At 43.9% G+C, this 27,153-nt stretch overlaps 1 protein-coding gene across 1 annotated transcript in view; it reads left to right on the top strand.

Moving 5' to 3' along the window:
• Positions 1 to 27,153, top strand: part of LOC126545794 (uncharacterized) — a 155,956-nt gene that overhangs the window by 89,162 nt on the left and 39,641 nt on the right. Inside the window, exons 16-18 of the mRNA XM_050193791.3 lie at positions 8,067 to 8,195; positions 8,664 to 8,893; positions 21,811 to 22,064. Coding sequence (XP_050049748.1) covers positions 8,067 to 8,195; positions 8,664 to 8,893; positions 21,811 to 22,064 — 613 coding nt within the window. The remainder of the gene's footprint in view (positions 1 to 8,066; positions 8,196 to 8,663; positions 8,894 to 21,810; positions 22,065 to 27,153) is intronic.

Here is a 27,153-nt window from a genome sequence, read left to right as displayed (position 1 = left end):
GGCATTTCGCGCATCGGCACCTCGGACTGCGCGAATAAGCGCATCGAGGGTCGACTCCTCGAGCCCGCGGCTAGGCATCTCGCGCGTCGGCACCTCGGACTGCGCGAATAAGCGCATCGAGGGTCGACTCCTCGAGCCCGCGGCTAGGCATCTCGCGCGTCGGCACCTCGGACTGCGCGAATAAGCGCATCGAGGGTCGACTCCTCGAGCCCGCGGCTAGGCATCAAGCGCGTCGGCACATCGGACTGCGCGAATAAGCGCATCGAGGGTCGACTCCTCGAGCACGCGGCTAGGCATTTCGCGCGTCGGCACCTCGGACTGCGCGAATAAGCGCATCGAGGGTCGACTCCTCGAGCCCGCGGCTAGGCATCTCGCGCGTCGGCACATCGGACTGCGCGAATAAGCGCATCGAGGGTCGACTCCTCGAGCCCGCGGCTAGGCATCTCGCGCGTCGGCACATCGGACTGCGCGAATAAGCGCATCGAGGGTCGACTCCTCGAGCACGCGGCTAGGCATTTCGCGCATCGGCACCTCGGACTGCGCGAATAAGCGCATCGAGGGTCGACTCCTCGAGCCCGCGACTAGGCATTTCGCGCGTCGGCACCTCGGACTGCGCGAATAAGCGCATCGAGGGTCGACTCCTCGAGCCCGCGGCTAGGCATCTCGCGCGTCGGCACATCGGACTGCGCGAATAAGCGCATCGAGGGTCGACTCCTCGAGCACGCGGCTAGGCATCTCGCGCGTCGGCACCTCGGACTGCGCGAATAAGCGCATCGCGCGTCGGCTCCTTGTATCTGCAGCTATGCATTTCGCACATCGGCACTTCGGACTCGCAACCAAGCACCCCATTGCGCGTTCACTCTATTATCATATTGTCACGATAGCTCGTAAGAATATCTATCATACCACCCCTTCATAAAGAGAACCTCATCATGAGCTCTGTTCACTAGGCCCCTTGAGCTGGCACACACCTGGCTGCAGAAGTGATTGAGGCATCATACAAAAGTAAAATTCTGGAAAGCACCTAGCAGCTGCATATCTATCACTGGCTCTCTGATCCCAAGTTCCACAGCCACTGTCAGGTGAAGATGACTTGGAAGGCTACTTACACTCAGAGGCTTCATTCAGTAACATGGTCAATTCTACCAAATAAAAAAAAAATGCCTCACTGATTGTAATGGAGACTGCTATCAATCAGGCAGCCTGCATGTACAACTGGAACTATATTCATGCCCACACAGAGTTCTGCACCTCGGTTTGAAACCCAGGCACCATGCTCTTTGTAGAGCATGGTGCCTAATAAAGTTTCTTGTGCTAGTTCAGTGGCCAGTGTGCTATTATTTTGAAAGTGTGCAGTCACACATTTAGTATGGCCATTCTTACAAAACATAGAGCTTCAAAATGGTGCCATTTGTATTGCTGTAGATTCACTTCAGCAAAAGCTACATTTGTTTGAAACTTCGAATGCGTTTATTTCAGTTCGATGTTTTTGCACACTGTACTCCGCCTTACGGGTGTCTTCTGGGTTGTTTTTGGCCAAAAATGACAAGGGTGGTATCATTTTATTTGTATTGAAATGATCTGGGGGGGTGATACTATTTTTATTACTCTTGCACCGTCATGAAAATTACATTCAGGTATAGTAATCGCTGCTAATTGGAAAAAAATGTTTATAATAAATGCAAGATTGTTTTCTTGCCCGCAAAATACTTCCAAATGAATAAAAATAGCATCACCCCCTACAGTAGGTCTTTAGCAATGGTGTCATGCATTTAGTTTTTGGTTTAGCAAGACGAAATCATCAAAAAGCCCCGTAAGGAGTTTGAAATTAATTTGACTTCAGACCTCAATATTTTTTTAACTGCTACAGCTATCAAAAATCTAATTACAGATCTGAAATCAGCACGAAAAATTACCGCAGACAGTGGAGTTTATTAAAGATTCACCCAAAAATAAGAAAAAAAATTTTAGGACCCACGTCCCCCCTTAAATTGGCGTTGCAACCTGTCTATCGTTTTTCTTTCATTTCTAACTTAAGCCTCTGCTCAGGTTTAAACTTATTGATATTTAGTGTTTCAGAAACACAGCAATTCTTGTTTAGCTCCACATTTCTCTTTAGTGTCATTTTCACAAGACCGCACTTCGTTGTTTTAACTGCTGGGGAGGTATTGTGTAAGAGTCCACCTAGTGGACTGTCCATTTTGGCCATTGCCGATTGACTAGGGCCGCCCGTCTCCTCCTCGCTCGTACAGCTGCATCCAATCAGCAGCGGCCGAAATGGACAGTCCACTAGGTGGACTCTTACAGAATACCACCCCTGTTCATTCTTTGCACGAGGTAACTTGTTTTAATATTGCTTTTACTTTTTCTGTATTGGCTTAATATCTAATGACATCTGTTATTCACCTGAGATGCAGTGATATGCTTTTCTCTCTTTCTTTTTTAACTTCCAAGGCGGAGTATTCATTTGGAGAACCTGACTCTTGCCAGCACCTTTTGTTGTATTTTGCTGAAGCGTTGATTTCATTGTGTTAATGATGACGTTTCACAAAACTTGGGCAATTTTTTTACTTTTGTTTATTTTTATGTTCAGGCTGATTGAAAGAGTACCGTATTTTTCGGTCTATAAGTCGCACCTTTGTATAAGTTGCACCCCCTTCAAAATGGCAGTTTTTCCGGGAAAAAACATACATAGCAATAAAATGCAATAAAAAAAATGACCAACCCTTCCCCTACCAGAAAATAGGCATAAGTGAAGCTTGTCCTGTGTGCACCTGACCTTCGTCACAGTTAAAGGGCCCCTGAAACGGATCGGACAAATTTTATAGACGCATAGGGTACAGCTAAAGTTATTCATTCGCACCACAATTTGTGTGAAGTGTCTCATATTAAGAGAGCTACGGATGATTACAAGTTATCCTCCTCCATAGTCATGCATTTTCTCCTCAACTCGTTTGCCGAGTGTTCAGGGTAAGCTCCGCCTTCACTGACTCTGCGTCATGATGGCACGTCGTGTCGTCGACTTCCGGTACTCTAGCAGCGAGTGTGAAAAGCTTCTCCAAACTCTCCGCCAGCTGCTTGGTAGTCCATCCCAAGTGAAAGCTATCGAAGCAGCGTGCATTGTGAGCATTCTGTCACATCGCGAACGTGTCTGGTATTCCGGTAACCGCAGGCGAGCTGGGCATTTTCATGGATGGCTGGAGGCATAAACTCAAGCTGGTGAAGGAACTTTAGTGTAGACGTACCTGAGCGGCCTGATCGGTGTGTAACGCTCTGCACCTGTTGGCACAGAGCTTAACCAGTCAAACAAAGCGCTAATATTGCTCTAAGTAAAATATTTTAGACATTTACAAAAACATTGTCTTGATGATTACACTCCTGCAAAAAATTTGCACCAGCAGCAAAGAAGAATACATTTCGTTACTGCTACTGTGTGTGGTTGAGCTCAGTGCTACCAGGTGGCTGCACCATGCAGACCATTCACGTTTGTGCTTCTGCTCATCCCGAGAAACGGCACGGTCAAATTGCCAGGTCCTGTCCCCTTACGCTTGCGTTTACCAGAATACCGAACTCGCAAAACGCTATTGCGTTCGTAATCCTCCGGTGTAAAGCGACGGCCGCAAATGCACAAATCCTGGCACCAATCAGATAGCGGCAGTCCGATGCGCTGCAGCCAGTCCGCTCATCTGCTGCCTTGCAGAGGGACACGATGTTGCAGCTTGACATATTGCCAGTCGCTACGTTTGCAGCCCACAACGCAACAAAGTCGAATCATGGTGCTTGCGCAAAGACTGAGACCGACTCTGACCGTGCAGCTCTCATCAAAATGGAGCATGTTGTAACACAAGCAGACGACGCTTGCTGTGTTCCGGAAGTGCTTAAGTGTAGTGCGAAATTGTTCTTGTGCATTCTTTTTCTGTTACTTTCTTTTTATGGAAACAAATTAACACACATCCAGCTATTACAAACAACATTTGTTCGCCATAAAGTTGGAAAAATAATTGATGACACGCCCTGGGCAGCCAATCGGATAGCTCGCCTTACTAATGTCATTGGATTAAATGACGTCAAATGGGTAGGGGCGGCTTAAAATTCAGCCGAACGATGTGCTGTGATCGGCAGCAATGTACGTATTTAAAACCCTATAATAAATTACATGCTTTACGCGGAGCACTTAGATGCGTCAATTAATGATCAGAAGGACCTACTTTGACTCGGTACGTTTGTGCAAAATCGTCAAAGTCGTTTCAGGGTCTCTTTAGGTAATCCACTACAGGTAACGGTGCCGGATCGCTTCAGCCTCCCGCTCCCTCAGCTCGGGATCTTCTCGTTACTGTGGGATTGCCTGGGCTTGGGCGGCTCTAACGGCTGGATCGGTGAGCCGTTTCACGGCCTAGTTCTTGCCGCCGGTTGTCGAAGGCTGCCAGTTCCTTGGGGGAACGCACAACGTGTGGCCATCTCATCTGTTTTCTGTGAATGAACTGAACGGAAATGAAGCCGGGGGCGGTGGGGTGGAAGGCAGCGCATGTGAAACCCTTTCCTGCCCTTTCCCTCTCAGGCAGAAGCAAAACGGCTCTGATTGGTTGCGCACGTGGCGTGAGCACGCACCTATACAGCTAGAATCCTTGCTAATGACTTGCGCTCTGGCACCGACGCAGCTGTCTACTCATCAAACCACCCTTTCCTGCAGCTGCTCTGCCCTGGGAGCAACTGGGTTTTATTGCGTGACTACAACACCACCGAAACACCACCACCACAATACGCACAAGCATATTGGTGCCGTTCCTGTAGAATTGCGACAGCAACGATATTGACATTCCAGCCGCATTTCTGCCGTCGTGGTCGCCGTGACATAGTCCAAAGGCAATAACATCGTCCCAGCATGCCGTATGCTGTCATGTGCGAACGAAGGAGTGTGACGGTGAGCCAAATCGCGCACAATGGCGGAAAGTGCGAAGGCAGTGCGGGAGGGAGAAGGGGGAGGGGAGGGGGGGCAGCTTGTACTCTGGCAGCAACTGTGCAGTTTGCGCAGGGGTGCGCGCTTATCTTGAAAGCGATCTGCAGATGTGACAACCTTGGAGTCGCTCGACTCGCACTCGGCCTGCCGCCGTTTGTGTTGCTGCTCCGTACGTGTCACACAGCGCTCGGCAACTCGATCACAAGAAGAACCCGGCACCACCATGGCGCACACACAACCTGTACAAAGTTTCAGAGGAGGTCATCCCAGTGCACTTAGTGTGGCCATAGCATCCAATCTGATTTTGACGGCAGTGTTTTTCTGAAAAAAAAAAAAAAAAAAAAACAACGTATATAAGTCGCACTGTTCTGCAAGTTGCGCCGACGAAAAATTCAGGAAAAAAAATGCGACTTGTACACCGGAAAATGTGGTGCTCAAATGTGGTAATATAAGTATTAGCTCATTGCAGCAACATTTGGGTGCAAACTAGTTGGTTTGCTTTTATTATAAGTGTACAGAATAAAACACACATGATGGGAGAAGTGCTTGACCTGTGCTGTGCATTTTCTTCAGTGCTCTTGTTTAAAGGTGACCTATTTCAGCTTATAGTAATAATATATTTCATTGGTTACCTGTCGGCATAATTTTATGTTGTTTTATTATGCAGTTAAATTGAAGTAGCTTTTGAATACCTCTGTTATATTGTAATTCCTTAGAAAGCTATGTAAACAAATAATGATGCTAATATGTCTTACTTTCCAGGAATTATGGGGATTTATCCACGTAAGGCTAGCTCAGTTTATGGGCTTTCTTTGAGTTTGTGTCACTTGGTTCTCTAGTATGACATCTGAATTCTCTTTAGTGGCAGCTCTTCACTAAGGCCGTTTGACCCTCATAATAGTTTGTGAGCAACTGGCTTGTTTTCACTGTGACTGTAACTCATGATATTAAGAGCATGGAAGCCTGGGCCATTTGTTAATGCTGCATGATAAAATAAAAACTGCATGAGTAACTCTATAAGTCACGCAATAAGGAACACATGGGATAGCTCTGAGCGTGCAACTGAATTTTAATTGAAAAATATTCCTCATCTACGCATCAAGTCGATGCCACATCAACATGCACATAATGTACATTGATAGGCTAGGATGGCATTTGCAGCACTGTTGTAGTTTAAAAATTTATTCTTTGGTTTTGTTTGTCTTTTTTTGCATTTGTGTGCCTAATGGTATCTGTGTAGATAAGGTAGATTTATCATGTAAAATTTTGTTGTGACTTCAGTAGTGTTCTCTGTATTTCCTTATTCATGTGGATCATGTTTGCCACTGATGTCTTCACATACTGTCATGCATTCCCTGATGCTACCTGCGGTATGATTAGGTGTGCCACGAGATATGAACAATTTCTCAGAAAAAGTAATTAAGCTATTGAGCTCAAAGCACGAAAGTTGCTTTGCACTTCTTGTGATTTCACTGCTGTTAAAAAGTGCATTGAAGGTTAAGTTTTCAAAATTTTCATAACGGGTAATGCATGTCTTGTTTGATTCACTTTGTTCACTCACTTTATTTTTGACACAGGAAACAATTTGTACATCTAAATTAACTTCGTTAACACTTCAAACATGTTTAAACTACAGATTGTATAGACTATAATATGCAGTTAATCTATTGCTTTGTCCTCTTTTCTCCTCGTCCCTTTGCCCACTACTGCTGACTGATGTCAGCCTTGAGTTGGACATTTTGGGGTGTTCAGCAAGCTTTTTTTTTTTTTTTTTTTTTCATATTCAACCATTCTATCTCTGTCCTTTTACTGCAAGGTTGAAGGCAGTTCTTGAAGCCAGTTGTTGAAGGCAGTCACACCTATTTTCTAGCATTTTCTTTCTTTGCAGGCATTTGTGTATATGGGGCATCAACATACACAAGTGCATAGGCAGAGCTGGGGAGCAACACAGTGTCACGGACAGTAGTATGGGGAGTAATGCTGCTGTGCATCTTGTGGCGTTGCCGCACTGGTGCAGAGTCATGAGCAAACTGCAGAACAAAAAGGTTGTTCATCCTTAAGTTGTTGAAATGGAGGGGGAAGGCTTTACGGCATGTTTCTTGCCTTAAGCTGTGCAGTGGAGCATGTTTAGGCTAGGTTAAGCCAGAAACTCAATAAAACTTGTTGCTGGGCAAATTGCTTCATAACGCTTAGAAAGAAGATACTGTGCAAAAAGGTACTGATCAAAGTTGAAAATTTTCGCTAGTCTTTGTCTCTGCCTTTTCATTCTTGTGCGTTTTGCGCAGTCTCATTTTCGTAAGTCAAAAATTTTGGGATGCAATCAAGTCTTTGTGGGGCAGCACTGGGCTACTCTTGTGTCACGGCTCTTCCGGCAAGCTTCAAGACTCACTTCTACTTCTCTTAAATTGCTGAGAAACAGGCTACAGGACCAAGAACAATGTGGGCCACTTCTGTAGCAATGTCAAACTTCTCACGCTTTTCACACTGCCTAAATATGTGCTTGATTTTGGCAGGAATGCGAGCTACACAGCTGAAGGCTGCAAACAAAGATCATTTCCCATGACTCAAAATAAATAAATCATAGAATTTTACGTGCCAAAACCACAATTCTATTGTGAGGCACCCCGCAGGGGGGGGTTCCGGAATAATTTGGACCACCTGGGGTTCTTTAATGTGCACCTAAATACAAGTACGCTGGTGTTCTTGCATTTCGCCCCCATCAAAATGCGGTCGCTGTGGCTTCCCATGACTCGAAGAGTAACTTGCAAGTAACCCATTTACTTAGTATACGTTACCAGAAAAAAACTAATTAAGTAGAAGTACCAATAACTGACTCACAAAAGTAGTTTGGAAGTTACCAAGCTACCAATGAAAGTATATATTTACATTGACTTGAACAAAGTATTCAAGTTATGTGCAAGCCTGCCTGCCATTCAGTGTTTATTATTATTATTATTATTATTATTTTTTTTTTTGTATCGTCTAGCATCTGTGCAGCTTTGCTGAAAGACGCATGACACACTTAACTGTCACAGTTCGGGCCATTGCCGTGTCACAGATTTCTGGTGTATGGCGTTCTGTGGTAATTTGTGCATCTTGTGTGAACCAGGACAACTTGCAGCAGTTACAAGGGACCTTGTTTGGTGGCCAGAATGACCAAGTGGACCTTGGACAGGCGACACAGGTGTTCTCACAAAATGGCTTCTTCTCACAAACATTGCCACAGCTCACACTGCAAGTGAGTGTATTTCTATATGTAATTCTCTATTTACTGACTTCTAGAAACTGTGCCACACCATTACATATACTTGTAGTAATATACTTGTGGTAGTATACGTATATGGAGCAGTAATTTATTATGTCTTGATTTGTTTTGTATGCACTTGCAGTGCTTGTAATATAGAATTTGAATATGACAGATGTTCTCAAACCTTTTGATCCTCTCAACCAGGTTACGCTTGAGTGGAATCGGGCTGGTGTTGGTAACATTTCACTGGTGAAAAATGTTTTCTATAGAACGAAGCATAGAAGCTCCTGGCATATGAAACACAAAGATGCACATGAAACCTTCTTTGAGCATGTCTAATACTAAGAGCTCATGCTGGCAGCACATGGACTAATTTCTAGGAGTGCTTAAACATTCTTGCTTAGGTGCCCCATTTCCAGGTGAAGTAAATTTCATGGGTTATCTTTGTCTTTTCTTCAGGGTGATGCCTTGGATGTGGGCACTCTGGCTAACAGTTTTGTGACATCATCACTTGGTACACCAACTGAGCTTGCTTCAGGCACGCCTGAAAATGAGCTGGTTGGTGAGCTCCCAGTAGCCCATGATGATGCTAATCCGACCTTATCACAAGAGTCAACGCTGCAGCAGGTAGCACAAGATGCTCTGCGTGGCACAGAAGTGGATACAGGAGATGATGACAAGCCTTTTGTGTGAGTGGGCAACTTTGCTGTTTGCTGGCAGGTTTATAGCGGGCAAATGCAGCCCTGCTCATGGCAGTAGTCTCATATGTGTGATCATAGCACAATTCCATGTCAAATGTGCTGATGTAATGCTTGTTTTACTTTTGCATTTATAGACGTGCAGTCTTTTATGGACTATGTGGGCAAGCTCAGCGTAACAATGAGCAATCGAAGATAATTTCTAAGTCCAGCACAAATGATGACTTGTTATGAAATTTCTGTGCACAAAATAAGGCGACTTGGTGCTGAAAACTTCATTTCCTTCAACGTGTTTGAAGTATGGTGCCAGCTTAATTAAACCGATGTCATGCTTTCACCATGTGGTGCTAGTTCAGTTATGTGTTTCTAGAGCTCAAGTGTGTACACTCGTACATTAGCCAAAAAGAATGTTATAAGAATATATGAAATGTTTGCTCCTAAAATATTGCAACGTCAGTTCAATGAAGTTTTCAATTTAACCCCAGAATGCCCAATGTATCATTTCTGTTAACCGAGTTTGGTACCTCAAATTCTCACTTAAGCATGGGAAATTAATGTAAAGCCCATAGTAGCATTTTTGACATGTACAAGGAAAGCTTAAGCTGTAGATAGTACAGCAAACCAGTTACTGATTAATTAGCACTGTAATAAATAGTTTATAACTAGAAAAACATTGCTTGCTTTCTTTTTTTATGAATGTACTCTTCATGGCCAAGATTGAAGAGGAACAACTTGTTTTAATTTTCTTTTGTGTGGAATGGTGTTTGGGCTTTGTGGTGTAAAGGAAATTGTGGTGTAAAGAAAATTTTGGCTACAAGTACATATTTATTGAATCCAGGTCTACCTGTACTAAACATTGGAAACATTTGTAGAGGCTCACAAAACTAAGCAAAAATAGCTGAATTCACTTTAAAAATTGGCTGCTATTATTTTATGACTAGAAACATGTTGAACAATGATATTATGGGGTACACATAGGCGGAGAGTTTTCATTTTTTCGGGGTAGGCTGGGGCCCGACCAGCTTTCTGATATATATATATATTTTTTTTTTCTTGCACTAGAAGAAACTTCGTGTGACCTCGAAGAATTGATCTCTGAATTGACGGCGTTATATGAGTATATACAAAACCTCATAGTAGGAGACAGTTCACTTTCACAGCCTGAGTCCTCTCGGTGGTGTAATCTTCCTTTATGCAATTGTCCGATACTTGGCTATCACTAATACTGCTTCACCTTTTCGGCGAAACTGCAGCCTCTCGCTCTCTCTCTGTCTACTTTTCTTTTTCTGTGTGTCCAAGTATAAGCGCTTCTGTGCATGACTGCTGTTGATTCTGATTTCGAGTGAATCCGACTTGGCCTGATTTCTGTTACTGAGTGGATTATACAGTGTTCCCCAACTATCATGCACCAAGACTTAAAGAAAGAGCAATTCTGTAACTCAAAGTAAACCTAGTGCATATTGTTTCCAGTACATTGGAGTAGCCACCAGTAGTTTTTTTGTTACTGAGAGGTAATTCAGTAGTTGCAATTAATTATCTAACTCGAGAAGTACTTTCCTAATCTTCAAAGTATCAATGAGGCATTTGTAGGCACCCCTAAGTGACATCTGACTGCAGTGTTTTCAGCGACATACTAATCGCGTACATTTTTTTCTGACTGGTAAAGAAACCTCACGAAATATGAAAAATACCACGTGAGTGCGCTCCTACCCGCATCGTAAAACAGTGCCCTCAAATAAGCTGATTGAAAGCAACTGCATTGTCTGTCGCAAACCTGAAGAAACAGAGCATCACCTTGATAATGGTACGGAAGGAGCACCAACAGCAGGTTTCGCAGCTATTCCTCCCTTTCATTTCTACGTCACACTTATTATCCTTCTCTCAAGGCCGACTGATCACATTAATAACAAAATCCTCTTGATAACATGGCCAAAGCACTGCTCTGACCACGACAAAATGCGAAAAGCAATGTAATAGGCATAGAATGTTTCAAAATCCCGGCTTTGCCTGCACCGCACTGAAAGAATGTGTGCGAAGCTATTTTTTGTACCCGAAACTTGCTTCGGACCAAAGCCAAATTAAAGTTACCATTTTACTTTTCATGAAAGTGTATATGTGCTTCAAAAACAGGTTCGTGTAAAAAAATAAAAGCGAAATAAACAGACCAGGAAGCAACCAATGTCTCAAGAAAAGGCAAAACCGATGCATTCAAGAAAGTAGATACAGTCAAACCTGCGTATAACGAACCTCTATACAATGAATTCTTCGATATTCCGAAGTTTTTGTATTCCCCGCCGTCACTCCATAGAAGCACATGTATTTGTGACCTCTATGTAACAAAGTGGCAGCAAGAGACACCCTGGAAATAATGAATTCCCTTCGCCAACCACCTAGTGGATTTTGCCCCAAATTGTGTTATATTAGCACGAGCAACAGCCGCATGCATCTCCTGCGGTTGCCCCGCCGACGACGGAGCGCGAAGCGCAGTCATCCCGCTTGGCATGCATGTAGTAGCCCCGGCGACAGCGAGACTTCCGCAGAGTGCTGCTGGCACAACACGCAGGGAAGCACGGAGCAACACGCCCCAGAGAGTAGGGAGGATCAACGCTTGTCCGCACTTGTCTACATGTGCATTTATGCACCCCCTGCGTCCCTTGAGCCGGCCGAGAGAGGATTTGATTATGAAAAGGAAGAGGCGCTACACATGCATTGAGGCACCCCCTGCATCCCTTGAGCCGGCCAGCAACGCAATTCTTGATGATAGTGATCTAAGGAAGGGAAAGACGCTTGATTCTGCAAGCCATGAGGGAGCACAGCAAAGCATCGCTGTGGCCGTGTCCTTATTTCCTCCTCCTTTCAAACATCCCGCCGCTCGTTCTAAGTAACATTGCTGCCGCTTGCCGGTTGCCGGCGGCACGATGGCAGCGCCACTCTTTGGTAGCTACAGAAGTGTCTGCACCTCACTTCGTTAACCTGACACCAGGTGACACTACTAAGAAAAAAAGGATTGCTTTTTATGTCTCGTGGAGTTGTGGTCACTCTTTGTTTCTTCGTTTTTGACGCCGTACGCATGTGCGAGCTGGCTGCTGTGTCCACGCATCCTCTCACTTCGGTGTATCATTCCAAGGATGAGTGCCTTGATGAAGAAACAAAATATTGACTCTTGAAGACAAAGTGGCCATCTTGGATGCTGTTTCTGGAGGCGAAAAAAAAGAAAGATATAGCTGCCAAATTTGGCATCCCAGCTAGTTCTCTGTCTATAATTCTGAACGCAAAAGATGTGATTCGCTGTGCAGTGGAGTCAGATGCCGACTGCAAGAAGAAGCAGAAGCCAGCAACATACACTGACGTTGACAAGGTGGTGTTTACTTGGTTCATGGGCATGAGAGGACGAAATGTTCCCATCAGCGGCGCTGTTTTGCAGCCAAAAGCAAGTGAATATGCTTGTATCTTGGGCTGCAATGATTTAAAAGCAAGTAACGAGTGGCTTCAAGGCTTCAAAAGCAGGTATGGAATCGTTGGCAAAGTAATTAGCAGTGAGTCCTCCTCTGCGGACAGCGATGGTTCCACTTCTTGGATTGAGCCCAAGCTACCAGGCATTTTGGAGTGTTACAACGCATGTGATACGTACAACGCTGACAAGACAACCCTTCTTTATGAATTCCTTTTAAACCACACGCTTACGCTAAAAGGAGACGTCTGCCACGGCAGCAAGCAGAGTAAACGTCGCTTGACTATTTTTCTCTGCGTAAATTCGGACAGAAGCGACAAGCGAGTTCCGCTGGTTATCGGCAAAAGCGCCCTGCCCAGATGCTTTAAAGGGCCCCTCACCAGGTCTGGCCATATTGAGCTGACAAGCGCAAAGCACACATTGCGCGATAACAATCATGTCTGCAGACTATTACATCGCTACGTGCTGCGGAAAAATCTGAAATTTCAATCCGAACACTGTTTCCCTCTTCACTTGTGGCAGCCGCACTCCAAGCTGGACGGTGATGTAATCGTGCCCCTGCTCCTACGTAATCGTGTCCCCAGTGTGACGTCGCTCGTGGTGACACACGACTTCTAGAATTATTCAAGACGTCTGTTATCTGTGTGATCTATTGCTTGAATTTACGAATTGAAGTTTAGAGAAATAATAAAACACACAAATGGAATGTCTGTGTTTTCTGTTTTACTTAGCACCGAAGCAAGAGAGATATACAGTACTTCCGCTTCAGCTCCTTGTTCCCACTGTTGTGCGCTCACATGCACAGGTACCGAAACTATGCCATTTTCTACCATGTTCCAGCGCATGATCACGCTCTGCAATCCGCTTGTTCTGCCTTACTATTCGTGTAGCACTGAATTATACCGCGAGTCATGTTTCCTTGTGCACAGTGCGCAAAATCGTGTGCTGCGCGAATGAGACAACGGCTCGCGTGTGGCGTGGTCAGCAGAAATGCGTAGCACAGGAAAAAAAACAAAAGTGAGGAGAAAAAAAAAATGAAGGCGCGGCCTGTGACGTATGCGTCACATGATTCTCGAGGTCTGGTACAGGAGAACACAGGGAAGGAATTTCGCTTGCGAGGACTAGACGGGGCGAGTGGAGAGAGCGTCTTGCTTGGCAGTGAAACCTGCCTGCTGAAATCATGGGTTCGTGGCACTGAACTATTTCTACCTCGGCTATTAATAAGCCGATTTGAAATTTTTTTTCGGCAGAACGCTCCCTAGAGGACACGTAACAACTTCCAGCGTATGACCAAAATTTGCTATGGGGCCTGGTTAGGGGCCCTTTAAAGGGACACACAGAATGCCTGTGAAATACGTGGTAAATGCGAAAGCGTGGATGACACTGGGCATATTTAGTGACTGGTTGAGAGAGCTTGACAAAGATATTAAGAAACAAGGCCGTAGAATTTGTCTATTCGTAGACAACTGTACTTCGCACCATGTTGAAGGCCTCGAGCTGTCTAACATTGAACTGGAGTTTTTACCCGCGAACTGTACCTCGCTCATTCAGCCCCTTGACAGAGGAATTAACAGTGTGAAGTGCTCCTACCGGCGTAGACTAATCCAAAGGCTGCTTATGAACATTCGTCTTCAGCAGGAAACAAAGGTGGAAATTTTTCAAGCAGTTGAGATGCTTGAAGCATCCTGGCGGGAAACAAGTGAATTATTATGAACTGCTTCAGCAAGGGCCGGCTCACAAAAGTGGTTCAGGCTGTGGAAACTGACAGTGGAGAGGAAGAGCTTTCAGGCCCGCCTGATCTCGCCGAAGCTTGGGTTTCACTGCGTGCGAAATCACTGCTGCCCCGAATGACGTGCAGCTTAGCGATTTTTTGTATGCAGACGACTGCACCGTCACTACCGAAGAGATGGTGGACGACGCGCTGGTGGAATATATCCGATATCATAGTGACGACGACACATCTTCGGAGCTTGATTCATCATGTGCATTGCCTTCCCCGAAGGAAGTGCTGGATGCCATTGACGTCTTGCACTGCGTCGCGGGCTCACTAGACGATGATGGAACAGCGTTGTGTACCTTGATTTCTTATGAGTGTTCAGTGTTGCCGTCCCTCACAAACAAGCAACAGAGCAAAATAATGCAGTTTTTTGCCGCTAAATAAATGCATTGTGGGTGAGTACCTCCAGTTCCCCTTTGTTTAATTTGTGTATTTCTTTTTCGGATTTTAATGCTGAAACTGCATATAATGAAAACCTCTTTCTAACGAAAATGTTCTACATTTGTCAATTTCGTTATTTCCAGGTTTAACTGTATACCACTTCTAAATGAGCCGAATTGGCAATCGGGATGTCTGCACAAAAAAGAAAAAAGAACACCATCAGATTTTAGTGTGCCCTTATTATCTATCAATTGGTAAGCTCCGTTGAACACCTGCCTAGAGGACGTGTTCGAATAAATCTCTTTTTTTCGCAGCTACACAGTACTGTGTCCGTTTTATAACATTTTTAGTGGCTTTCTTTATGACAGATGCCAGAATTCTATGGCAGACATCCGCTATCTTTGCCTTGAACTAATCTGGCATCCGTCTCGATCATGTAAGCACAATCTTTCACATAACCCCAAAGAAAGAAATTGAGTGGAGAGAGGTCAGGTGACCTAGCCAGCCAATTTACTAGCCTGTGCCTTCCAATCTATTGCGCATGAAAAGTCGCATCCAGCCAGTTTCGTGCTCAGCTGCTGCTGTGTGCGGGTGCCCCATCTTGCTGATACCACAGAAAGGGAAGACATGACAGCGGGGCTTCGCAAAGAAACTCATCCACCTCTCCTTCAAGGATTTCGTTCATGTAACGCTGACCAGTCAGTGTGTGATCGAAGATGGGACCGATTATAGCACCGGCATAAATTGTGAACCACACATTGAGTGACCACTGGTACTGGAGCTGATTGCGCTTTATCCAATCGTGTGCATTATGCAAATTTACCTAGGCGTTCCTGCAAAAATTGACTTCATCTGTGCACACGATGTTTCTCAAAAAGTCCGGTGACTCATCGGCTTTTGTGAGGACCGAATTTGAGAAATCTAGACCATTCTACAGGTACCTATCTTCCAAGCATTGGTGCTGGTTAAGGTGGGATGGGTGAAAGGCCATCATTTAGAATCCTCCAAACTGGTGACGTGGAAATTGGTACCTGGGTGGCCACATCCTGCACACTAGTACGAGGGTTAGAGGCCATAAATGCTAGAACATCCATGCGTAGGCTAGGACTCAAAAATGGAGTTCTCCGCTGCTGTTTCTGGAAGCTGCCGGTTTGTCTCAGGTTTTCATAATTTCGGATAATAGGCGATGCATTTGGTCTACCACCACACTTCCATGACTGATATATATTTGCGGCTTTCCTCCTGTTGCCATTTGGAGCTCCCAAGGCAAGGATCATGTTTGCCTTCTGCTCATTAGAGAAAGAGATGGCGACTGGGTCGAAACAAAACTCACCTTTAAACTCTGTACTAACGTTGTCAATTCACTTTTGTGGTGACATTTGTGCACTTTACCTACACTAAGACAACAGCTATCACAGGTTGTTTCCAACTAACACCAAATGCGATGTGTTACTTTGATCGGGGCGCAGCACATAAGGCACTAGCTTGATTGCGATGTTTTTCTTTATTTCGTTCTGGATAACTCAAAGGGACCCTATTCGAGGGCGCTGCTTTATGATCTGGGTGGGAGCATAGTCACGTGGTATTCTCCATATTTCGTGGTGTTTATCAGTCGCAAAAAAAGTTAGTATGCAATTAGTACGTCGCTGAAAATACTGCAGTTAGATGTCCCTTGGTTGTGCCTGCAAATGCCTCATTGACACTTCGATAATGAGGATGGTATGTCTCGAGTTAGATAATTATGATTACCTAATTAAATCTCAGTAACAAAAAAAATTACTGACAGCTACTCCACTGTACTGAAAACAATATGCACTAGGTTTTCTTCGAGTTACACATTGCTCTATTTTTAAATCTTGGCGCATGATAGTTAATTGGGACACCTTGTATATATTTATGACCTTTGCATGCAAGTGACAATGTTTCCATCCCTAATAAATGTAAATTATTAGAAATGTTTTTTTTTTTTTCATGAGTCATTAGCATTGCTTACTGGAAAGACAAGCATTACTCAGACACACATCATTCACGTGCATTTCACACTCCGTTGATAAAAAACTCTTCCGAAATTATCACTGAAGTCTATATGCTTTTTTCATGGTCAGAAATGTGTGCAAAGCAATTTGAAGTGAGGTGAACATACAGCAACGTATTTTTTCTCTAGACATAGGCTATCCGTACCTTTAGAAATAATTTTTAATTGGTTACCTCCTTCTCTTTCAAAAATATAATAAACTTTGTCCTGTGTGTATATTTAAATATATTGTGTATGCACATGGTGTTTACAGTGGAAATTTAAAACCATGTTTAAGTGAGAAAATACGGATGAGGCAGCCACCGCTAGTGCTTCTAATGTGCTTGTTGTCCTAGTGTCAGGATTTGCAGAAATAAAGCGGAAGTACGAATTAAAAGTAAGCCGTTAGCCCGAATAAAATTTCAAGTGAAAAGGTCGAGGCAAGTCAAAAGAAACCTCAGATGATGTGGGTGACAAAGCTCTGGTAATGACACTTTAGGTGTGTCTGTGGGGGGGTGGAATGGGGTGGGGGGGAAGGAGGCGTGGACTTCAGCAACGCAGGGGGTGGGGTGGGGTGGTGGGAATTTGCCCCCCCCTTTCCTCGGAAAACTTAAGTCGGCGCTTATGGGTGTACGTACTGAACATAAGCATGTAGAAGATTGCTTAGATGAATTCTGGCTAAGCCGCCATGAAATTGGTGCAACTATGTAGTCTCAAAAGCTGTTAATGCTTCCAAAGCATGCGGTGCACGTCAGAGGGCGAAGAAGCCTTCAGTAAGGAAAAGGAAGTGTGGTTGTGAAGGCCATGGGAACAAGAATTTGATCGGCAGGAAGTGGCGAAAGACACTGTGACTCTAACTTAACGCATAAATTTTTTGGTGATTTAAAAAAAAGAAGTTTCTACTTTTGGGCCTGAGAGGCATGATCATTTGATAGCAATAAAAATTAGGGGTGTGTAAATACCAAATAGGAAATTTCGAATGTAATAGAATCAAGCAAAAATAAGAAAAAGCCAAATATCAAATTGGATATGAGAAAACGAACGCAAGGTGTAATGCCTATAAATTTTACTCAAGAAAACCAGATGCTGCACATGCCCGGGAGTCTACTCTCATTGCATAGGAGAATGTTGCTAGCTATCAATAACTTTCGCAACTGGGAATTAAAATGTACAGTATGGCCTACTCATGTTGGGGGGGACGCGGGTTTTACATCGCGAAAAATGGCAAAAAAAAATGATTTTTTGAAAATCACATTTTCAGTTTCTATAACTCTTTTTCTATCCGACTCCGATATATCATCCATATAAACCATGAGAAGTGCTCTAAAAAATTTGTTTTATCAGCCAAGGTGGCGAAAAATTTCGCGGAAATCAAGAAAGAACAGCGTTTTTCACGCCACAATATCTCCTGAACGGCGCGCGCGAGCGCCGCCATCTTGGTCTCGTTGAAAAGCGCATTTCTCCGTCTTCGAACTTGCCGCTTCAGCGATGTCCTCCATACAGTAACAAGCGCACAAAAAGCAAATGATTGAAGGTCGTACCGGAGTCTGCGATTGGCCGCGCCCGCCACGTGACTCCAGGGTGGTTCGCCATTGGGCCAGCGCTCGCGTCGTCTGCTCGGCTCTTTACACCGCGCGAGTCTGAACGTCTTCACTCGCCGTAATCTCGACGTGTCAAAACGGGCGCTACGCGTACATCGCAGTAGCATGGCCGATTCCTACGCTTGTGGACGTTCCAGACTCGCGGCTAAGCATTCCGAGCATCGGCGACGCGGTCTTCGCGACCAAGATTCACGCGCGGAATCCTCGGACATGCGGCTAAGCCTTTCAGCACTCGGTGTTTCGGAATTCGGGACAACGCACGTCGCACACGCAATCCTCGGACACGCGGCTAAACATTTCGCGCATAGGGTGTCTCCGACTCGGCGATCATGCACATCGCGCGCGGACTTCTCGGATCCTCATCTAATCATTTTGTGCATCGGCGCCTCCGACTGCGCGAACAAGAGCATCGAGTGTCGACTCCTCGAGCCCGCGTCTAGGCATTTCGCGCGTCTGCACCTCGGACTGCGCATCTAAGCACATCGAGCGTCGACTCCTTGTATCTGCGGCAAGGCATTTCGCGCGTCGGCATCTCGGACCCGGAACCAAGCATACTGCGCGTTCACTCTATGATCATATTGTCACAATAGCTCGTAACAATATCTATCATACCCCCCCCCGCCTTCATAAAGAGAACCTCATCATCAGCTCTTAACTAGGCCCCTTGGGCTGGCACAGCATCTGGCTGCAGAAGTGATCGGGGCATCATACAAAAGTACAATTCTGGAAAGCACCTAGCAGCTGCATATCTATAACTGGCTCTCTGATCCTAAGTCATTGTTAGGTGAAGATGACTTGGAAGGCTACTTACACTCAGAGCCTTCATTCAGTAACATGGTCAATTCTGCAAATTGAAAAGAAATGCCTCACTGATTGTTTTGGAGACTGCTATCAATCAGGCAGCCTGCAGGTACAACACTGGAACTATATTCATGCCCACACAGAGTTCTGCACCTCGGTTTGAAACCCAGGCACCATGCTCTTTGTAGAGAATGGTGCCTAATAATGTTTCTTGTGCTAGTTCAGTGGCCAGTGTGCTATTATTTTGAGAGTGTGCAGTCACACATTTAGTATGGCCATTCTAACAAAACATAGAGCTTCAAAACGGTGCCATTTGTATTGCTGTAGATTCACTTCAGCGAAAGCTACATTTGTTTGACTTCATATGTGTTTATTTCAGTTCGATGTTTTTGCACACCGTACTCAGCCTTACAGCTGTTTTGTCTGGGTTGTTTTTGGCCAAAAATGATAAGGGTCGTATCATTTTATTCGTATTAAAATGATCTGGGGGGTGATGCTTTTTTTTATTACTCTTGCGCCGTCATGAAAATTACATTCAGGTATAGTACTCGCTGCTAATTAGAAAAAAAAATTCATAATAAATGCAAAATTGTTTTCTTGTCCGTAAAATGCCTCCAAATGAATAAAAGTAGCATCAACCCCTACAGTAGGTCTTTAGCAATGGTGTCATGCATTTAGTTTTTGGTTTAGCAAGAAGGAATCATCAAAAAGCCCCGTATCGAGATTGAAATTAATTTGACTTCACACCTCAATATTTTTTGAACTGCTACAGCTATAAAAAATCTAATTACAGATCTGAAATCAGCACGAAAAATTACCGCAGACAGTGGAGTTTATTAAAGATTCACCCAAAAATAAGAAAAAAAAGTTTTAGGACCCACGTCCCCTTTTAAAGGGAACACCAAATTAATATCCCAGCACTGGTTACAGCTCAGTTCATATATGAACGTCTGTAAATTTTTTAAAAATCTATAGAATGTTTGTTGAATACAATCAAGTGCTTTTCTCCCTTTGAAGCTGAAGATATAGTGGAGTTATGTTGTCCTGAATAGTGTCAGTTTAATAGTGCTTCATAGCTGTGCTTCATAGCATTCTATTAGTATTGCTGAGAAAGTTTTGCTTTCTAGTCCTTCCATTTTTCTCACATGTGGGTTCTCTGGGTTATCGTCAAATTGTTAAGGCCAACATACAAAAGCACAAACTGCACATCACATGCCTCAACCTCACCATTCCACGCATAGACATCTGTGCACAGCACAGGTAGGCTGCCCACAGCACAGGCAGTAAAGGGTAGATGTTTTTTCACTGCAAGGTTTGGCATCGTTTGCTACTTGTCAAAGGTTCTGAAATCGGTAGGGCCACTGAAAATTTGTGCATTGCCCACAGTCTGTGCAAATGCACTCAGCGCAGTATGTCAATTCATGCCCGGTGCGTAAATGCAAAGCTAGTCTTGTGATGTGGTGTTTGAAGTTAATAGGAGGGACCAATATGTCTACGAACAGTGTCTGGAACCAATGATAGCCGTACTGGCTGTATGGTGTGTTGCAAAGCTGGTGGCTGTGAACAACATTGGTGCCATCCCATAGACTTGCTTTTGTTGGTGAGGCAGTTTGTTGGCCTTCTGAATGTCGTGCATCCACTGTGAATAGATCTGCATCGATTTGGCATCAAATCGCAACATAAATTGCTGATACCCACGATGTAAGGAAAGCAGCTCTGGCCAGCCTCACTGCATTGGAACAGTGGTTGGAGAAAGTGTGGCGGAAGTTGCACATCGTTTTCGCAAAGGAACAATGGGATAACATGCTAACTTGGGCTGGTTGGTACATATCTGAAGAAAATGAGTAACTGCAGTGAACATGGCGTGACTGAGACAGATGGAACAGACGGGACTGGAGGTCCAAACATCAAATTTGTAATAGGAGCCGCATCTTGGTCGCCTATTCAGGTGAGGTGTGCAAGACCGTTGACTCGTCGGAGCTTGTACAATGCACCGAAGTGGCACATGCAATGCTGGCATCGCGCACAGTGTGTTTGCATACCATTTCCTTTGGCACTGTAGACGGCAATCACTGAAACGCTAGCTCGGTTGCATGGCAGGCTTGTGCGGCTGAGGTGAGGCAAACTTGTGGGTATTTGGGAAAGGGTGTGACAGAAAGTATAGAAAAAGGATGTGGAGGACGATGTGTTACCATGGTGGTGTAGCCTTCCCATCCCGCTTCAAACATCAGGGCCTCTCCTATTTTGTTTCCTACTCCATGGCGACACCTGATGAAGCAGTGTGTGCCTATCACAAAATTTGCCTGCTGGCTGATGTGATAACAAGCCACCAGTCGCTGTGAAAAGTGTGCCGCTGACATGTTCATACAGGCGGCTCATCAGCTATCGGTCTCCAGGTCACAAGTAATGTTTTGATTGCTGTTAAAGTGCCGCTTGAATCTGAGGCGACCAGCTAGCAACTACCACGAGTGTGCGTAGCAAGTTCGTGTGTGTGTTCTCGTGTATATAGAAAGCTTTGAACTACGTGCGGGAACATGAATATTTGGTATAGTCCTGTCACATGCTTACTCACTGCTTCATCCTCCTATTCCACTAGTCTCTTCTTGCACACATATTCTTATTACCAATCCCAGCTCAACCATAATATACTCCATCTTTTCACACAGGAGGCTGACTGTCCAGCCTCCTGTGATGGGTGCTGGTTGCTTGTGTTCTTGCTGTTCTTAAGATACTGCAGCATAGAGCATTGCAGCAACTTAGACTGGCAGATTGTTTAACAGTGCACATGAAGAAGGTCTGGAATTGCCAGCAAGCCCACCTTGATGTCCTAGACTAGCAGTTTTCCATTCATATTACTTTAGCAGGCTCTTCTGTTCTTTGCAGGTGCACAGTCTGTGACAAGCGATTCAAGCGATCTACATATCTGAAGTCTCACATGCGGTGCCACTTTGCACGCATGGCCTCTCAGAAGAATTACATATGCCAGCAATGCGGTGCATGCTTCACCACAGCTTTCTCTCTGAAACGACATGCTGTTAGTCACACGCAGGAGTTGCACTGTGACAGTTATATCTGCGCAGTTTGCTCCCTTGCTGTACCAACTGCTGCAGAGCTTCGACGACATGCTTGTCAGCATCGTGAGTAATCTTCTTGTGCTTTATCTGCAGTTGCTTTGTTGCTCGGATAGAATTTTCTTAGTAGCAGCAAACTCGCGGTGGCTCTGTGGCTATGGCAAGCTGCTGCTGAGTGTGAAGTTGCTTATCTAATTCTTGGCCGCTCTGGCTACACTTCAGGGGGAACAAAATGTTAAAAAATTTTTTTTAAATGCCCATGCTTTTAGATTTACATGGGTGATAAAGAAGCCCAGGCAATCAAAATTATTCCACAACCGTCCACTACTGCACCTTTTGCAGTCCAGTGTTGCTTTGGAACATCGGAACACCATCAAACAACCTATCAATAACAGGAAAGCCATTCTCTCTATCTTTTTGCAGTTCAGTAATTTCGGATGCATTACATTCCAAGAAGGCTACCGAAGTGATGTCTGATTCTCTAACATAATGTTTGTCTCGAAAGTTTCAATTGTTTTCCGATAACAATCTCTTATTGTAGTAGCCTCTGAAAAGATATCTGCAGTAAAGGGATTACTCTTAAATTAATCTTAGCACACCTGCCAACTATTACACTTTTATCATAAAATGAACAATTTTTAGAGCTTGTGTACAATTGTCTTACTTACATAAATAATATCAAATTTTTTTATCCGCATACAGTTTAAAGAAAGACCGATTTGTGTAAACCATCACGAATTCAATTTGTAGCACCAGATTTTTCAGACGTACTCGATTGCATAGGATCTACCCATAGCACTGCCACCCATTGCATAGAACAAATGTATAATGACAGCTAATATTTAGGCTGTTATTACATTAATATTTCATGAATAAACTTCATGAATATTTCCATTTGTGGCACAGATCATTCTGGCTGCTGCTCTTGGGCAGAGTGAACTGCATCCTTAGAAAGCACAGTTTGCAATTTATGTAATAAACAGTCAACAGGATGAGTAGTGGAAGAATTTTTGGTATCTTTTTACCTTTATTTGCAGTATTTTTCAAGTTTTAAGGTTGGCAGGTCTGCGTTAGGTCTTATCACTTCTCAGTACACACTAATGACATTTTGCTCTAACTTCATAGATGCACTTTCTGACATTCCCGTGCAAAAGCTCAAACTTTCATTCTTCTATGAGTACTACTGTGTAGTCCTCTGGTGCCCATGATCAGGTGTTGTAAAGGCTAATACTTGACACTACAGAAATGCCCTACTAATGCATAGTAAAGTGTATCTGCTCATAATAGAGTAAACAGAATTGTGGTACTCTGCTACTGGCAGAGTAAACGTGTCAGGTTGGCTAAATGTAGGATGCGTTATTTCTCACAGAAACTAAACAGTTTGCCTGCTCACATGATGCTGAGAAGCTGCAGTCAAATCTCATAACGAAATGGATGATAACAAACTAACGAATGTGATGGAATAATCGTACCAATTAAAACAGGCATTTAAAATACTGTTTTAACAAAGAAAAAAATACTCTTAAATGGATATAACAAACCTTTTTTAGTTCATAATGAACGTTTTCTAATCCAAAATGAAATGGATTGTTAAAAATAGCAAGCACTGCTCATGTTCTCGCCGATTGCTCAGATATCAGCATTTATTTAATGTGCTGGTAGAGTGCTGGTAGTCTCCCATTCAATACAACGCCCATCGCTAGATGCCAGCATTAAGAAATACTTTTTTGTTGTTTATAAGCATATGCTTGTGTGTGTTGACGAGTGTTGTATGAAATCAGAAGCTTGTACCACTCTACTGGCATGCTCACGAAACACTGTAAGACTCGTTACGCCACTGCTTGAGGGTATATGACAATTGTGAAGATGGATTAGCATTGATAGCTGCATCAGAGGAAGCAGTCATCTTGCTGACAAAGACATGGCAGAAAAGAATCTTTCGTGGTCCTTCTGTGGTAGGCTGCAGACTTCTGCATTGGCCCACCTAGTGATTACTAACAGCATAGCCCCACTGTTTCCAATGGCCATTTTGCACATGCCAGCACCAGGGCGTCAAATTGAACCCAAACTCGAACCGAAAACCGTACCCGAACAACAATTTTAGCCAGAACTGAACCCAAACCCTAACCAATATGCTTAGAATGTGCCTGAACCTGAACAAAACGTGGACTGAAAACAATAATAATGGTTACTGGTTCGACACGAAATGGTTCAAGCATATATACAGTAGACTCTGTTTAAATGGAACCTCAAGGAACCAGAGAAATTGATTCCGTTTATCAGGAGTTCCATTTACTGAGAGACAAAGCTGAAATACGATTGGATGAATACAAAACCAACCAACCATGAGGATGATGTTCCGTTTCAGAGGCAGTTCCGGTTAAGTGATTTCCATTTATCGAGATTCCACTGTGTATATATATAAGGGGCTCAATGGCATATATGGGTCCTCAATAGATAAACGATTCTTCAAAATATTTACTTCTTCAGTCAGCACACCCCACTAGTAGTTTGTGATTACTCCCAAGTTGCATTGCATGCTATAATGTGGATAGACCTAGGCAGGAATACTTACACTTCTGAACTCAGACATACCAGTTCTGTCCCATGGCCAAAACATTGTTTCATGGGCTCTGCAGAATCACCGTGTCTGTTAAAGCTCCCAATTCAGCCATTATGGGTCAGCTTGCCACTATTACTAGATAAACCGTATAAGACACACACCAGCATGTATGGATAGCAAAGATGATAGTGTTCTCTAGAAGGAAAAATAAGAAAACCAACGAGTTCATCAGTACGGCTTCTTGTAACAGTAACACTGCGGTCACTAGTATCAATGCTGTCACCATCTCATTGCGTGGCTAAACGGTGCTTAACAACAGGGGAAATGTCCTTTTTGTTGCGTGCCTTGGTTCAATATGCGTTTGGCACTTCCAAGCAAATTACAGTAATTTTTTATTTTAGAAATATAAATATTTCTAGGACACAATGTGCATGATTTGGACATTTCCAAATCGGCGCAAAACTCTGCGCCACTTGCAGTCGTGTAAGAGAGAATGTCGAGGTATTTAGCATAAACTCTCCTTGTTCATCGTTGAGGAAGATCAATGTCTTGCTTTTACTTAAAAAAAAAAAAAAAAAAAGCAGAACACTGAGTGAAATGTAAATTGCTAGCTGCTTTCTTGGCTATAAACTAGAAGGTTGAAGTTGTAATTTTTGCAATACAATGTGAATGTCGTGCTCTCTCCGAAGACATACAAAGACATACAGAAAGTGTACAGAGGAAAAAAAGGGAGCCAGCACGGAACGGTGCGGCCGCTGTTATCATTGTCGGCACCTCAACACCCGGATCTATGATGCATCCTCAAGGCCCATTCTTATAGTTTCATACGAATACTATGAGGGACAGCAACAGTTCTTCCAGTCTACAGGGAAAGAGTTTGATGAAAATGGAGATGTGCACACAAACAGCCATCGAGTAACGATGTCTCATCTTAGGCAGCCTATTAACTCGCTGTCTCGGTTAAAACAAAGCAATTTATTATTTGACCTGGTGCTTTAGTATTGTCTGTAGCCTTTTGAATGAGCACTAAACTCGACTAAATGCATATGGGATGAGCCTTTCCTCTTTTTCATTTACTTTTATTGTAATCGTGCACCAGATGTGGTTATATTATATCACATCTGGAGTACATATTGACATGTGTATTTGTTTATCTTTCTTTTGGGTGACCACTTTTCACCGTCTAACAAATGTCATCACTCATCGCGGGATGCGCCCCTATGTTTTGGAAGTTTCTCGAATGTTATCGATGGTTCTATCTGCTGTCTGATGTCACTGAAGCTTGCGTAATCTGATTGCATGTATGATGCAAATGGTGTAGAACTTTCTGGAAGACATGCTGGCACCTGTGATTACTCTGGAACCTTCGATGACTCATGTATAAAAGCCGACACGCTTGACCGGCAGATCAGTTAGTCAACTATATCTTCACATTGGAGGTATGAATTAAGTGAAGCCAGCCGTGCTTTCGCGTGCACTCCGCCGCCACGGCTGATATTGTCGCCCGCACTGCGATGACGCTACCAGGAGAAGCGCTGGTAGCAGGGAGTAGTGAATTCTTCATCTGCCTCGCACTCCAACGGGTCACCGAAACTCGAGATTGCGCAACCTCCTATACTAAATGCATAGGAAGATGTCTTACATGGTGCCATGCCATCTCGGCACGCCCACTCTTTGCACACGCGGCAGATGATCTCTAAAGCAGGGTACGCAGCTGCATATGTGCTCAGCCGTGCGCGCAGCCACAGTCGAGACGACACACACCAACTTACCCCCCAATCCACCCCCTGGCCCACACCTTCGTGGTGCGCACTTGATCACGTTACTAGAAGCTCACTCCCCTGCCTCTCTTTCCCTTCTCTCACGCGGGATCACTTGTGAAGCCACCATCTTTCTTGCCTCACCCTCGCACACTTTCACTCGCATCTAAGACGCAGTGCGCTGGGTGCGATAGGATATTATCACACTTGGACTTTCGGAACATGGTGCGGCTTCACTTCGGCGGATTTGAGAGGTGCATTTGCAAGCAACCGCTTGTAATTCAATCATTTGACCATCTGTGTCCATGGAAGTTTCCATTTTCCATGTATTGTCTCGGCATTCCTTTTTGGTGGCAGTGAAATTTCATTATATTGAAATTGCATACAAACACACATCGTTATATTGAGGTTCTAAATACCTGGTGTTCTATGGACAAGAGGTTACTAAAAGTTAAATACTTCGTTATATTGAGAATTTTGTTATATTCAAGTTCATTATATCGAGGCTTAGCTGTATATAGTAGGTTGAAAGTGAGATGACTAGTGTCTCTGGGGGAGGAGCTTGAATTCACATTAAGTTGAGGTTAGTACTGTTGTTGATAGAGAGCAGTGAATAGCAAAGGAGAAGAAATGTGCACAATTTTAGAAAACAATTCAAATAGGGCTGGGTGAATGTTCAATATTTCGAATATAAATGTTATAGTTCCACTATTAGACTCCAAAATTTGATATATTATGATTTTTTATTTGGGTGAATATATAATGAGGTAGGTATAACTAGTGCCTGTGCGAGGCAGTCATCATCATTATCAGCCTGTTTTATATCCACTGC

The sequence above is a fragment of the Dermacentor andersoni genome, chromosome 1, assembly GCF_023375885.2.
Source record: "Dermacentor andersoni chromosome 1, qqDerAnde1_hic_scaffold, whole genome shotgun sequence".
NCBI classification, from domain to species: domain Eukaryota; kingdom Metazoa; phylum Arthropoda; class Arachnida; order Ixodida; family Ixodidae; genus Dermacentor; species Dermacentor andersoni.
The sequence above is the reverse complement of the archived record's forward strand: the minus strand, read 5'-3'. Positions and strand labels throughout refer to the sequence as shown.